General features: G+C 47.9%; 1 protein-coding gene across 7 annotated transcripts in view; it reads right to left on the bottom strand.

The window, feature by feature from the left end:
• Positions 1–14,855, bottom strand: part of MARF1 (meiosis regulator and mRNA stability factor 1) — a 62,255-nt gene that overhangs the window by 15,322 nt on the left and 32,078 nt on the right. For all 7 annotated transcript variants that reach the window (XR_006105161.1, XM_042480771.1, XM_042480769.1 and 4 more), the window contains 2 exons: positions 5,116–5,235; positions 3,213–3,388 (listed from right to left, as the gene is read on the bottom strand). Coding sequence is in view for 6 of the 7 variants with exons in the window: in XM_042480771.1 (XP_042336705.1) it covers positions 3,213–3,388; positions 5,116–5,235 (296 nt within the window). In the remaining variant the exon portion in view is untranslated. The remainder of the gene's footprint in view (positions 1–3,212; positions 3,389–5,115; positions 5,236–14,855) is intronic.

Here is a 14,855-nt window from a genome sequence, read left to right on the forward strand (position 1 = left end):
GCCAGAGGCTGTAATTTAAAGTAACTCAAGAGCACAGTTCCTTGTGTTTTTGCTACAACAGTTGACAAAAAAGGTCTAGTAGTTTCAGTGGTAAGCCCCTTAAGATAGGGTTGCTATAAGAGGGTCAGGCTACTGGTACACAGTTCTATGAACACTTCTTTGAGATTCTGGAAGGTTCCAAATGGTGTACTGCGCAGGTGCAGACTAACCAATTTGAGTGAGTCACAGAGACAATGAAGAACATATGATTCCCTAAGCAATACTGTAAATAACTTTTTAAACTCCTCTCAGTTTCAAGAAAAAAATCCATACTGTAGGTTACTGTTTAAAAAACCATACTGGGCGAATGGACAAATTGCTGTTCTTTGGATCATGGAGACAAACTTATAGCTCAATATTAATGTGTTTTTCTAGAAGACTCACTTTGAGCTGTTTTTCTACAGTATAACTTTAAAAATGTAATCATAATAGACAGTGCTGTGACAATGTGCAGCTAAAAAGATGCAATGTTCAATCACCAACTTTCCTTACCTTCCCCAAAACCCCATCCTTTATTCCTTAAACAACTGAAATATTTGTGCTATTATAATTGATGACTGACTGGAAAACATAATTTTTCTGGGAAAAAGAAATAGGAGGAGGGCGTAATTTAAACTTTTGAGTATAATAATAATAATAATAAATTTTATTTGTATACCGCTTTTCCACAGATCAAAGCGGTTTACAACCGTAGAAAACCATTACAACCATAAGAATCAAGAAGGACCATATTTTAAAACCAATAGTCTTTTACAGTTGCTATGTATGTCTGGTATTTGAACCAATCTTGAGGCTCCAGGATAAAAGTGAAAAGGAACTGCTTAACTCTTCAGTATTTCTCACATACTTAATATTTGAACAACATTTTTAGCTATAAACAGTTGACTTTATAGTTCAGAATTGCACTTCATCATTTCATAAATTATACTAACAATGAAATCTTAAATGAGTATGGTCTCCATTTTTTGTTACAGATCTACAAAATAAATGTTTTAAAACTATTGGCCACTATTTAACAATACATGAGTGGTCAACAAATTATTTTTTTCACAATTCATGAATAGCTAATGGAAAGGAATAGTTCCCTGTTCCAGTTTCCAGGAAGGTAAACATGGTCATAGTCAGTTCTGCATTTTAGTCACAAGGTGCTTCTCGTTCTCTGCGATGGAGCTTTCTTTTGCACACAATTGGATGTTTCTTGCACACAACTGTAAATGCCATACAGAGAATGCTGTGGAAATGGTATTGCTTTGGAATCTGCAGCTTTAAAGCAACTGTTTCAGGAAAACACCAGTGCTTGGATTTAAAAGCAGTGGGGCAGCCCAGCTGAGCAACCAGTGAATTCTGGAGGATCTGGTGGGTGATGTGAAACCCCCTCTGCATCACAGCTGGCAACCTTTCACATTCCAGCAGGCACAGGGAGCAGGGTCAGCTTCTCATCCAAAACGTTGGCACATGGTATTGGTATCAATCTAGTGCATTTCACTTCTCCCGTGTGCCTTCCTGCAAAGTACTGTGTTTTGTTCTCTTTACTATGTGCTTGAACAATAAACCTGCCTCAATCTTCATCTGCAACATTTTGGAGGCAATGCTAGGAAGAGAAACTGATTTACCAATGCATGATTAATAGGTTCAGTTGTCATTACCAGAGAATCAAGGCAGCTACCAGGACACCTGTAGAGTGTGGCATGTTATACTTTCTCTACACTAGAACTGCTGCCTGATCTAGAACAGGATTCCTTCCGAACTAAGATATCTAAACAAGGCCTCCTCACAAATGAGTAATACAGAAAAGGAAGGGTAATCTACTTGAGCTCTGGAGTGAATCTTGTACAAGATGAGGCAGAAAAAACCTTCACCTTCAATCCAGTCTTTTAAAAGCATCTCCCCTCTCATCCCTGTGCACTAGGGACTTGGTTAAATTTCATTCGATAGCATCCCGAACCTCCCAGGTTCTAGTCATATGTGAAACTGTTCTAGGAAAAAAATCTTGTTTAGGGGCCTTGGTTTGCAGGAACAGCCCATGTCAATATTTATGTGGCAAATGCATTATCTGAAGTGGTAATCTATAGGCAGAAGGAAAGTCTTGAAGGCCCTCAAAAGAAACATTTTGGTTGCCTTGATCTAATCCTGCCACATCCTTGTCACTGGCCTTTTTTTCTTTCAACATAAACCTTTTAAAACTGCATTCCCTTACTGTAACTGTTTGGTAAATCTCCTAGTCTTGCGTGACCCGAGAAAGGTGGTACATATGGCAGTGACTTCAGCAGGGTCTAATACAGGCCCAACTAAAGGATAGTCATACTTGAAACTCCACTCCTTGCTCAACCCCAAACACATTCTGTTCAGATGCATCTGTGCATCTGTCCTAGCATCTGAGCAACTCTGTGTGGAACTGGCACACAGGAGGCAATTGCTTGGCTTAGCTGTTGCCACATTCTCATCAGTCACAAGAGTCCACAACCAGGCCAGTTTGTATCTCAGGCTGCCAACAATGAATGAGGAACGCCAGTTCTTTTTCAGCTCACCACCAGCACATTCTCCTGTAATGGGGTTTGCTCACAGCAGCAGAAGAAGTATGCTGTGAACCTTACTGGTTAAACACAACATAAGAAGCGCAACTCTTAATCTTACTTACATACTGTGCTTTTACTATCTAAATAAGAGTTTCACCTACATTTGAAATGGATGAGAAAGCAAGGGATTCTATACCATGTTCTGTCTGTCCTTTTTCTAGTCCAACAGACTGGCTCCACATTTTCTAAATTCTAGGTTGTTGAGGAGAAAGGGAAACCGCCAGTCCTTCTTTGCAGCAGTTCCTCAAATCCTCCCTGAACCTCCCATAACCTCCCGGATGTTCATCCCAAATTTTCTTTCCCCTGCGACAAAATGATGCATGGAGCAGCATGATTAAGTAAAACACACACTCCACTCCAAAAGTTACATTATATGTAAAAAAAAAAAAATCAGCTGAAAATACTCAGAAGTTCAAACCAATTTGCAGGTTCCTGCTGCAGAAAAAAAATTTGGCTCCTGACCTGACCACAGCTGCCCATCCTGTTTTAGATAGTATTCTGCAGAATACAAACCGTTTCTTCCATATAACAGTTTGTATATTACTGACATCAGAAACAAAAAGCAACTAACTTCTTTTCTGAAATTGGAAACCATACCTGTAGTTGGAGGTGGTGGCTTGTTATGTATCCACTTTACAACTTTAATGCCATTTTGTGCAGTAGCAATATTAACACCAGGAACACATGTGATGAGATGCTCGAAGGGAACGCCTCCTTGGCCCTCCTGAACCATGTCTAGATTGCCAAATTCTGAAGCATAGCAATCAGGAAAGCTGCAAAAGATAAAGAGAAAATAATTTTGTTTGGACTTACCCTGAACAGCCACTCTTGTTCATGGAAGAGACATCTATGGATGGAATAGTTCTTGCTGCTACTAGGCTAGGCAAAGATCACATGACCTCAGCTGACTTTTAAGACTAGATCCCAAGCTTCACCAATTCACTTCAAGAAAAAGTGATAGAGCATCCTTCCGGATGAGATTCCTTGTTTAGATGAAGCTCAGAGGGGGATGGTAGCTTAGAAAATTAGGCTAGTACAATCTACAGCAGAATCCTTTAGCCAAATCTATCCAAACTGAAGCATATTTGTCCAATTTAGAATGCAAGAGAAACAGGAAGGAACAGAGTAAGACAAAAGTAGTGAAGGAACATAAACTATAACCTGCCCTGGAAAGAACTTGCAGGAGAAGCCAGGAATCTAGTCCTAGTTTTTTAAAACTAAAGTCACATAATCAGTTGCTAGCCTGGACAACAGCAAGAGCAAGCCCACCCACATACAGCTCCTCTACTACTGACTAAAGAGAAGCATAGCTGTTTCAATGATGCATGCGTACTAAGAGTCCAGAAGTTGCACCAAAGCTGCGCTCTAGTCCTTAGGACTGGATTGTGGCTTTGGCACGGCTTCCAGACTCTTAGTATGCATTCATCATTGAAACAGCATACCTCCAAAGTGACCTGAAGCTTGGAATCTGGAATCAAAGTTGTCTGGTTTAAACCAGGTTGGCTTAAACCATGGTTCAAACCAAATGCCTTAAAAACAAAACACTCCTCTCTTTAATAAGTTGATTATTCATTTTTTCCCAAAAGTCTGGCTATGGTTATTATTTTCCACTCCTCTTACTGGAACAACAAATGACTGAATTTTAAACATTTTATTTTAGCTGCTTCTTTTTAATCACTTTATTCTATAGGGCAAGAAATACCATTCAGAAATAAATCTTTCAATTAACCTAAGTTCAACTACAACAACTTGCTTTAAAAGAGCACTTTTTAAATACAATAATTATTTTTAAGATAGCATCTGAACTGCATTTTGCTACTTAATTTTCTGATTTAGTTCTATACTGGTGTAGTTCTATACTCTGATATACTAATATATTAATATAAATCTCAGTTTTATTGAAAGATGTAAATCATATCAAAGCCTAATAACTTTGAATTGCTAACGTTAGAAAGAATTAAATATGGCTGATCAAGTTTTCTAATGAAGAAAATAATATCTTACAGTATGAATACATAAAGCAGGATTCAATTTTTCCCGTTAAAATGTGAATGCACAAAATTTAAATTAAAAAAATCCACCCCAATTTTAAACAAAAAAAGTTTTATTTCTTTTTTTAAACCCCCCCCCCCCCCGCATCAAACCCTTGTCTGAAATATAGATGCATTTTAGCCCTGAGAGCTAGTGTAGCGTAATGTAATTGTTTGAGCAATTGATCAGGACTTTGGGAGACCAATTCCTTGCTTGTCCATAGAAATTCACTTGGGCATGTCACACTCTCTGACTTCAGACAAAAGCAAATTGAAAATCCCATCTGAACAAATCGTGCCAAGAAAACCCCGGAAGAGGAATGCCTTGGCGTCACCATAAATCGGACATGACTTGAAGGCACATAACAACAACCTGAACTCGACGAATTATGCTCCCAAGGTTAACGTGGGAAGTGATATCACCTAGTCCTGTATTGTACACTGATGCCATAGTTAAAGAAATATTTTACCTCAGTAATGGAACAGTCCCTTCATGGGTTTGTAACAAGCTATGAACTTGGGGTGCAAAAATCTTCAGGGATAAAATCACAAAGGGAACTTTGTAGGAATCAGGATCAAAGTCATGTTCACTAGAGTAGTAACAAAAACGATAGTTAAAAAAGATTTAAACTGGTCTAAGAATAATACACACACACACACACACACACATCTAAAAGAGCATTGTTTTTAAAAGACCACTGTCATTCAGCTGTTACCCTTGAAGGTTTGTCCTATCAATTTTTAAAGCAAATGATACTACGATAGTTTAAATTCATATAGTACAAAAAGTAAGAGGATTACGAAGTTTTCTCTTAAAGTATCATAAAGCCAGGAGACTGCTTTTAATTTATATGGGTGTAAATTTACCATGTTTTGCACTTATGAAAAACGGGGGAGGTTCTATTGGTCATGGAGAATGGCAGCCAATCAGGTTAGACCAGTGATGTCCAAACTCTGGCCCTCCAGGTGTTTTGGACTTCATCTCCCAGAAGCCCCAGCCACCTTGGCCTTAGTCTGGGATTCTGGGAGCTGAAGTCCAAAACACCTGGAGGGCCAAAGTTTGGACATCACTGGGTTAGACAAAACTGAGCTACGTAGACCAATGGTATAAGGCAATCAGGCAGGTCCAGCTCCATCAGGGCTAGCCTGAAGAAGAAGAGCCCTCCCTCCAGTCCATCTGCCTTGGTCCAGGCCTCAGAGGGAGAGAAGAATGCTGGACCTGAACCCTCCCCTCACCATTCCCTTCTCCTTTTGTGTTGTGTCTTTTTAGATTGTAAGCCTGAGGGCAGGGAACTGTCTCTATCCCTCTGTTGTAAGCTGCCCGGATTCCCAGTGATTGGGCGGCATATAAATAAATAAATAAATAATAAAACTTTATTTATATACCGCCCTTCGAAACATCAGGGCGGTTAACAACAATAAATAACATACATCCAATACAAATTTAAAACAGTACAATTAAAACAATAAAAGAACTTGTGCCAATCACAAGCTACTAATAGAGGGGGGAGAGGGCTCTCAGGGCAAAGAATCAGGGGTAGGCCTGCTTGAAGAAGAACGTTTTCAGCCCTTTCTTAAATTGGGCCAGGGAGGTTGCTGAACGGAGCTCAATGGGCAGCGAGTTCCAGAGGGTAGGGGCCGAGGTGGAAAAGGCCCTTCTAGTAGTATTAACTAATCTAGCCTCTGGAACTCTTAACAGATGCTGCCCGGTGGATCTGAGTGTGCGGGGCGGATTGTACGGAGAGAGGCGGTCCTTTAAGTACTCTGGGCCCAAGCCATTTAGGGCTTTATAGGTTATAACCAACACCTTGTATTGCGCCCGGAAGCGGATAGGCAACCAATGTAGGTGTTTTAAGACCGGTGTTATGTGACTGGTCCTAGGTGTGTTAGTGACCAGTCTTGCTGCCATATTCTGCACTAATTGCAGCTTCCGGCTGGTACAAGGGTTGCCCCATGTAGAACGCATTGCAGAAGTCAACCGAGAGGTTACCAGACATGTACCACTGTTTCTAGGTTCCCCTCGGCTCAGGTAGGACGCAGCTGGCGTATCAGCCGAAGCTGATAACAGGTGCTCCTGACTGTCGCATCACCTGAGTGTAAGGTGGAGCGACGAGTCAAGGAGCACCCCAGACTGCGTACTGAGTCCTTCACACGGAAGGTGATCCCGTTCAGGCAGGTGGAACCACCGCCATCCCGGGCCAGGAGAACCTATCACGAGTACTTCTGTTTTCTCTGGATTCAAGCGAGTCTGTTTTCCCTCATCCAGCCCATTACCGACTCCAGACAGGCCAAGAGAGGGAGATGCCATCCTGGTCACTGCATCAGTCGGGACATAGAGAAAATATTTGGGTGTCATCAGCGTATTGAAACCCGCACCCCATGTCCCGGATATCTCTCCAGTGGTTTCATGTAATGTTAAAATGCATGGAGACAGATGGCTCCTTGAGGGCCCCAGATGTTAGGGGTCTCGTTGGAGCAACGTTCCCAGCTGCACCATTGGAACCTCCCAGAGAGGTAGGACCAGAACCACTGGAGCGCAGTGCCCCCGACTCCTACCTCTACCAGGCGCTCCGAAGGATACCATGGTCTATGGCAGGGTAGGCAACCTGCGGCCCGCGGGCCGGTGCAGCCCTTCAAGGCCTTGGGACTGGCCCCACCCGGTCCTGCCGCCGAATGCCGCGGGGGCCTTTGGGGGTCAATTGTCTTGAAGCCTCAGAAATGATTTATTTAACATTTTTTAAAATCAGCAAATTTTCCACGTGTCCTCCATTTTTTTTTTAAAAAAAAAGTGTCTTCCATTTGAAATTTTGTCCTACATTTGTCCTGGTTTATTTATATATTTATTTTTAAAAAATTTTTAAAATTATTATTTTTTGGCTTCGGCCCCCCAGTTGTCTGAGGGACAGCAACCAGCCCTTGGCTCAAAAAGTTGCCTACCCCTGTGTCTATGGTATCGAAAGCGCTGAGATGTCTAAGAGCACCAACAGGGACACGCTTCCTGTCATGCCCAGACGGAGGTCATCGACCAAGGCGACCATGGCATCTCAACCCGTAGCCCGCCCGAAGCAGTTTGAAATGGGTCTAGATAATCTGTTCATCCAGGATCGATTGGGCTGGATCGCAACCGCCCTCTCGATCACCTTACCCAAAAATGGCAGCAGCGATACTGGCCGATAATTGTTGTGCATCAGGGGGTCAAGGAGGGCTTTTTTAATAGGTCTTACAGTGGCCAATTTTAGATTCGATGGAAATTGCCATCCCTAAAGGATGTATTAATGATCTGGTGTAACATTGAAGTTACCACCGGTCCCCCCTGAGCCGCCCCCATGAGGGACAGGGATCGAGAGAGCAGGTCGTCTTCCTAACCTTCCAAGGATCCTGTCCACATCCCTCGTACTTATAGACTCAAAGTGATCCAGTTTAACCAAGTCCACGGAAGCTCTGGGCGTCCTCTCTCAGTTTCTGCTCTAATGCTGGCAATCCACACTTCGCTTATCCGAGAGATTTTATCCGCAAAAAGTTGTTAAATCGGTCACAGGGCCTTGAAAGGTTCAGGATCTGGTTCGGGGCAGGAGGAGCTGAGTTAGCTCCCTCACAACCCTGAACAACTCTGCCAGACGTGACTCCGCGGACGCGACATGTGCACCATAGAACGTTCTTAGCTGCACGTATCGCCTCTCCGTAGTCCTTCAAAAGATGGTCTAGGAGAGTCTGGTCGGATAAGTGCTGGTGTTTTTCCAGCGATGCTCTAGCCGTCGCAGAACCCCGTTCCCTTGCCGGAGATCTTCCGTATACCAGGTTCCTTTTGGAAGCAGTCTGAGAGGGCGTTGGGCGCATACTGTGTATAGCCTGGAAAGATTGATATCCAGATATCAGTCAGGGCATCAACAGTAGCCCGTCGGTTCCAACCGTATACCCCTCTAGGGCTTCTTGGAACCTTTTGGGTTCCATCAGCCTTCAAGGGTGGACCATTTTAATAGGTCCGCCACCCCCGGGGAGGATCTGGGTAGAAGCCTGATTTTTGCCTCCACCAGGAATTATCCGTCCATGACAGGGGGAAATATTCGATATTTCTCCCAAAGATTTCCATGTCCGTACAAAAGATCAAATCTGTATTATACCGCGAAGCTTAGGGCCTGGACCGTTGTGACAGGCCCATGGCTGTCATGGTCTCCATGAATTCCCGAGCGCAGCGGATGGAACATAGTGTGGCCGAGGGAGATGTTGAAGTCTCCCGGACCAAAAGCCTGGGGGACTCCAACATCCACTCCGAGACCACTGTCAGCTCGTTAGGGAGTCTGCTAGCGCAAGGGGTGGCGATAGACCAACAGAATCCCTAGACTGTCTCTGGCCCTTCAGGGTCAGGTAAATACACTCATAAAGGAAGTTTGACGCACATGGTTCCTGGTTGAGACAAGGTGTTCTATGCACCAAGGCAACACCCCTCCCCGCCCACTAACCTGGTCTGGTCCTTCACTGAGTACCCGGCAGGTAGGGCCTGAAGCCATACAGCTTCTCCCTCAGCCCAAGCCAGTCTCAGTAAAGCAGCCAGGCACAGTTGTTATCCTCAAGCAGGTCGGTGTATATATGGGTTTTGTTCTTAATAGACCTGGCATTGCACAGGAGCAGAGAACAGGTTTTTGGTACGGTTGGAGCGACCATCAGGTCTCTTTGGTTAGGAGAGGGACAGGAAGCGGGATAGATATTAAGCATCGATCTCGCTTCCCTGTAACGCTGGTCCACTCTCCTACACCATATTTCCCCTTGCCCCACACTACTCCCAATAGGAGGCGTCCATAGAAGAGAGTTACCCTTCTACCTCCAGCCAAAAATTCCCGAGTCCATATCCTCCCCTCCCCCCTGTAGCACCATGGAAAGGGCAGAAAGAAACACTTCGGTAATTTTCTGCCCAGTTCGGCACAGTAAACAGCACCCTGCCCTCGCCTGCCGCTGATAAAAGTGCAACTGCGCAGCTGCGAAGATGCAAAGTCCAACTACCAGTCCGTGGGCGGCTCCCCCGGACGGTGCGCAGATGCGCACCTCCACAACCCGGGAAGGCCGCCCGGCAGCAGTCGCAGCTCCAGCAGCGGTGTGCCCGGTAGGAGGCGGGGGGGGGGGGGCGTGGCAAAGAGGGCCCAGGCAGCCCGGCTTTTAGCGCACCTCTCTCACTGGTGCGCCTCTCCCTCGCCTTCCCCCAGGTGTCCTCAATTTGGCTTCTCTGGCCGCCGGGGAACGCTGAGAATGGAGGCAAGTCCAACTACCAGTCCGCAGCTCCAGCAGCGGTGTGCCCGGTAGAGAGCGGGGGGGTGTATTATTATATATTATTATTATATTTTATATTTCTAAAGTTATTCAATCATAAAGCTACAGAAACAAGCAGAGCAATCAGATGAGAATAAGGAGTGTCAGAAAGTTCTGACATCCTTAAAACGGAAGTGGGCAACTGCACAGAGTCTGTGGGTATGGTCATTTCCATCCCCAACAGGTCATCTCCCACCTGACAGCACTTGAAAATGGAACATTGATCAGAGTGGAGACTGCAGTCAAAATCAGAGAGACATAGGAGTTGGAAAGGCAGCTATGAGGAACTAAACAAGATCCTGAAGTGTACAGATACTCACATCACATTTTCAATTCTTTATTTGGTACGGAAGCGGACAGTGAAAAAAATCAACTCATTTGAGATGTAGTGCTGGAGACACACTAGATACAGTGGACTGCTAAAAAAAACAAAAACAATGAATGGTTCCTAGAGTAAACCAGAGCTGACTCTCCATAGAGGCCAAGATGACTAATTGAAGCTGTCATACTTTGGCAACACCCTGAGAAAACACGACACCAGAAAGGAAGGTACCACTAAGAGTAGCTTGATCCATTGGCTGGTGCACCTGCAGCACATACGCCCCTGTCACTGTCCAAACACACCCTGATCCTTGTCCATGGAATTTTAGACAGCAGGTTAATTTCATTCTCCTGTAGGCCGGTCTCTGTTAAAGTAGAAAAGCACAGGAGAAAAAAAACCTTTAAAAATCTGATGCTTAAATCCATCTTGTTTGTAAGAGACAGGGCAAAATGGAGGATGGGGCTAGCTCTCCCACTCTGAGTAGAGAAATTGATTGATAGTTTTTAAACCCTGACTTGAAAGTGCATGGGAGCTGCAAGGGGTCTTACTCACACTGCAGGAAAGGACAGGTTGTTACCTGTAACGGTATTTCTTCGAGTGGTCATCTGCGAATACATACAAATGGGTTTCCTGCGCCTGCGCAGTGCTCGGCCGAACTACTGGAATCACTGGGCAAAGTTTACTTGCAACATATAGAAACTTTTGCAGTAACTCCGTTATAAGGCCCCGCTTATAGGCCCCTGCCTTCCCGTCTTTTCCCCAGTTCCGCAATTTTTCCGCCAAGCGGCGATGGAAAGAGCCAATGAGAGCAGGACACGAGGGGACGCACGGTGGATTTTATGTATTCGCAGATGACCACTCGAAAATACCGTTACGGTAAGCAACCTGTCCTTCTTTTCGTGTTCTGCGAATCATACAAATGGGTTTAGACTGACAAGCTAGGTGCGGCGGGGGATGTCCTGAAACAAAGCATGGTGAACCAAAGGATATTATTACAACAATAAACACCTTAAACCATAAAGGAGTCAGTCTTTTTTTAATGAAAAGCAACATAGCAATAACATTGCTAAACTGAGAAGGGAACAGAGGTTTGCAAGACCGGTCCCGTAGAACTGTGCAAATCAACATTCAACCGAATGTAAACAGTGTATTATGTACATAAAGTACTGAAACAAAACCATCAGTAGTGCAATCAATGACACCTGAACCAACACAGCCCTCCCGAAAGCTGCGTCTCGGATGCCCTGGTGTCCAACCTCTAATGTTTATAAAAGTCAGAGGTTGGGACCAGATGCACCTTGCAGCATCCTCCAAGGGGATCCCCGACCGGAACGCGGAGGAGCTGCCATTGCCCTGTGGATATAGACCGAACCCTGCCGGGAGGGTTTGCCAACAGTCATGCAGAGGTGGATGGTACCAGCCACCCATTTGGAAGCCTCTGCGCAGCACGGGCAACCCTTTCTTCGGTTCCGAGGAGCATTGGAAAAGTCTCTCGGACCGGCTGGAGGCGCAGTTCTGTCCAAATAAAAGCCCAGTGCTCTCCTGACGTCAAGAGAGTGGAGGCGTCGCTCCGCATCCGAAGTCGGGCTGGATGCGAGAGTGGGCAACACATGTCTTGGCACATGTGGAAGCAGACACTACCTTCGGCAGAAAGTAATGTCAGTGCGGAGGACCACCTTGTCCTTGTGGACCTCAGGATGGCTGGTCCCTCCGTAAAGCAGAGTTCCGCCGCACGGCGGCAGAGGTGATGGCCACAAGAAAGCGTTTTCCAAGTCAGTAGTCTCAAGTCCGCTGTGGCCATCGGTTCAAAGGGCTTGGATTGGAGGGCGGACCAGTACCGTCTCCAAGCTCCAAGCCGGCGTTGGTACCGACACAGGAGGATACAGTTGGCACATCCCTTAAGGAACCCCTTCACCAAGGGGTCTTGAAAAAGGAAACCCTCCCCCCGAAATGGTATTTGGCACAAGGAGACAGGTAGCATTTGAAGATGTGAGGGAAGCCCTCATCCAAAAGTCCATCAAAAATCCAGCACCACTGGAGTGAACACTGAGCAGGAGAGCAAGCCCTTTCGGTCAAGGAAGAGGCCAAATCTCCTCCCTTTCAGGGCATAGGACCGCTGGGTGGAAGGTTTCCTTGCAGCCAGGATCCACCGTCCTCACCGACTCCGGCAAAGCAGTAGGGCTGTATCCTCCAGGCTACCAGGGCAGGCTCATGATGTCCGGGTGGAGAATCCATCCGTCCTGGATCGACAGCGGTCTGGGCGGGATCGAGGCAGAGAAAGCATCTCCTGGAGAGGTGAAGAAGGGGTGCAAGCCAGGCTGTCTCGGCCACCACGGGGTGTCAAGATCGCATGCGGCGGTCCGTGTCATCTTGGACACCACCCTGATGATGAGAGGGAACGGAGGGAAGGGAGTGGGAGCTCCCCCATCCAGGGAGGCGAATGCGTCTCCGAGGGCTCGTCCATTCGCTTTCTGGAGCAGAAACTGGGGACAGTGGCTGTTCCAACCTGGTCGCGAAGAGGTCGATCCGGGGGTTCCCCACGGTCGAAGAGGTCGTGACCGTCTCGGGATGGAGCCTCCACTCGTGGCACACCGAGGGAGATCTGCTGAGGCGATCGTCAGCTCGTTGTCCTCTCGAAGGTGAATCGCCTGGAGGAGGACGCTATCTTGGATGCACCAGTCCCAGATGCGCGGTGAGGTCGAGCAGGGTCCGGACCTGGTCCCACTGTTTGTTGATGTAATACATCACAGTGGTATTGTTCGTCCTCAGGAGGACCACCTTCCTGTGACGGCGAACTCGACGCCCTCAATGCCTTTCCACTGCCAGCATCTCCAAGCGTTGATGTGGAGGAGCTTGTCTTGTGAGGACTACCTGTCTTTGACGACCAGTCGAGCAGGTGAGCGCCCCATCCCCAAGGATGCATCGGTTGTCAGAGTCAGTTGTGCCTGGGCTGATGAAAGGGCATCCCGGTACGGACGTTGCGGCGGGTCCAAACAACCATCTCAGGGAGGCGGGGTACCGGTCTCGTACCGTGACCACTTGGACGGGGGGGTCTTCGTTAGGAGGAAGACGAGAGGAACCAGGATTGGAGAGGCGAAGACGAAGTCTTGCCCAGGGGGGTGACGAAGTCGTCGATGCCTGTGGCCTAGGGCGACTTGGACGTCTCTGGCTCTCACCCTTCTGTGGGAGATGCACGCTGGGACGTTCTCAGGGCCTGAACGGTCGGAGGGAGGAGGCTGAGCAACTTTCGGAATCGAGGATGGCCCCGATAACTTGACTGCCTGGTCGGTGTGAAGTGGGACTTTTCCCTGTTGACGACAGCCGAGGGAGCCAAGAGGTGCAAGGCGAATGAGACTGCCTCCTGCGCTCGTGTTGGGATTCGGCTGCAAAGCCAGTCGTCCAGGTAGGGAAAGACCATGAAGCCCTTTGATGAAGGTACGCCACCACCGGTGCCATGCACTTTGTGAAGACCCTTGGAGCCGTGGCCAAGCCGAAGGGAACGTTGAATGGTACGAGGTGGAGCCGACAGCGAAGGCGAGGAATCTCCGGTGGGTTCTCGAATCCGATGTGGAAGTAGGCGTCCATCAGGTCGATGGTCGCAAACCACAGGCCTGGTGAAGCAGAGGCAGAATGGAAGCCAAGGTACCATTCGAAAGCGACGTAGTCCAGGAACAAAATAATTGTCTCAAGTCCAGGATGGGCTAATGCCCCCATCCGTTCTGTACCGTGAGTACTGGAGGAAAAGGCCCGAGGACATTGTCGGGCGGTAGGGGGAGATTGCCCCTTACCAAGCAAGGCGCGCACTTAGTCGAGAGGTGTCCGAGGGGGGAGTGAATGAAGGCTCCAGTTGGGGGAGCTCTTGGAACTCGAGGGCATAACCCCTACGGACGATGTTGAGAACCCACGAGTCTGTGTTATGGAGGCCCAGATGTTACCAAAGGGCCTCAAAATGTCAAGAAGAGAGGGGTGAAGGAGGGACGACGCGCTGCGTCTCTCAGGCTCTCTTCTTCCCCTGGTCGTGTCCTGCCGGCGGGACTTGCGGTACCGAGGCGGGAGTTGCGACGGCCAGAGGAGGAGGAAGACTGCGAGGAAGCGGCGTCTCTGGGAGCCCTGTTGCTGGGACTGCCGATCGGGAGAAGGTCCCCTGTGACTGACCTTGCGGCTGCCACGGGTGCTGACGCTTCCGAAATGGAGAACGGTGTCGAGGGACATGCATGTTCTTTGCCGGTTATCTGAACTTTGTTCAGGCGGTGTAGCTATGGCATGGAAGAGGGGGGGGGGGGGGGGGGGGGGGTGGGGGGGGTGTTGCTGTGGGGGGTTTGGGGGGTGGGGGTGGGGGGGGCGGGGGGGGGGTGGGGGGGTCGGGGCGGGGTGGGGTGGTGGGTGGGTGGGGGGGGGGGTTGGGGGGGTGGTGGGTTTTGGTGTGGGGTGGGGGGGGGGGGGGGGGGGGTGGGTTGTGTTGGTGGGGGGGGGGGTTGTGGTGGGGTTGTGGGGGGGGGGGGTGGGGGTGGGGGGGGGGGGGTGGGGTTGGGTGGTGGTGGGTGGGGGGTGGGGTGTTGTGTGGGGGGGGGGGTGGGTGGGGGGGTG

Source organism: Sceloporus undulatus, chromosome 8, assembly GCF_019175285.1.
Source record: "Sceloporus undulatus isolate JIND9_A2432 ecotype Alabama chromosome 8, SceUnd_v1.1, whole genome shotgun sequence".
Lineage (NCBI taxonomy): Eukaryota > Metazoa > Chordata > Lepidosauria > Squamata > Phrynosomatidae > Sceloporus > Sceloporus undulatus.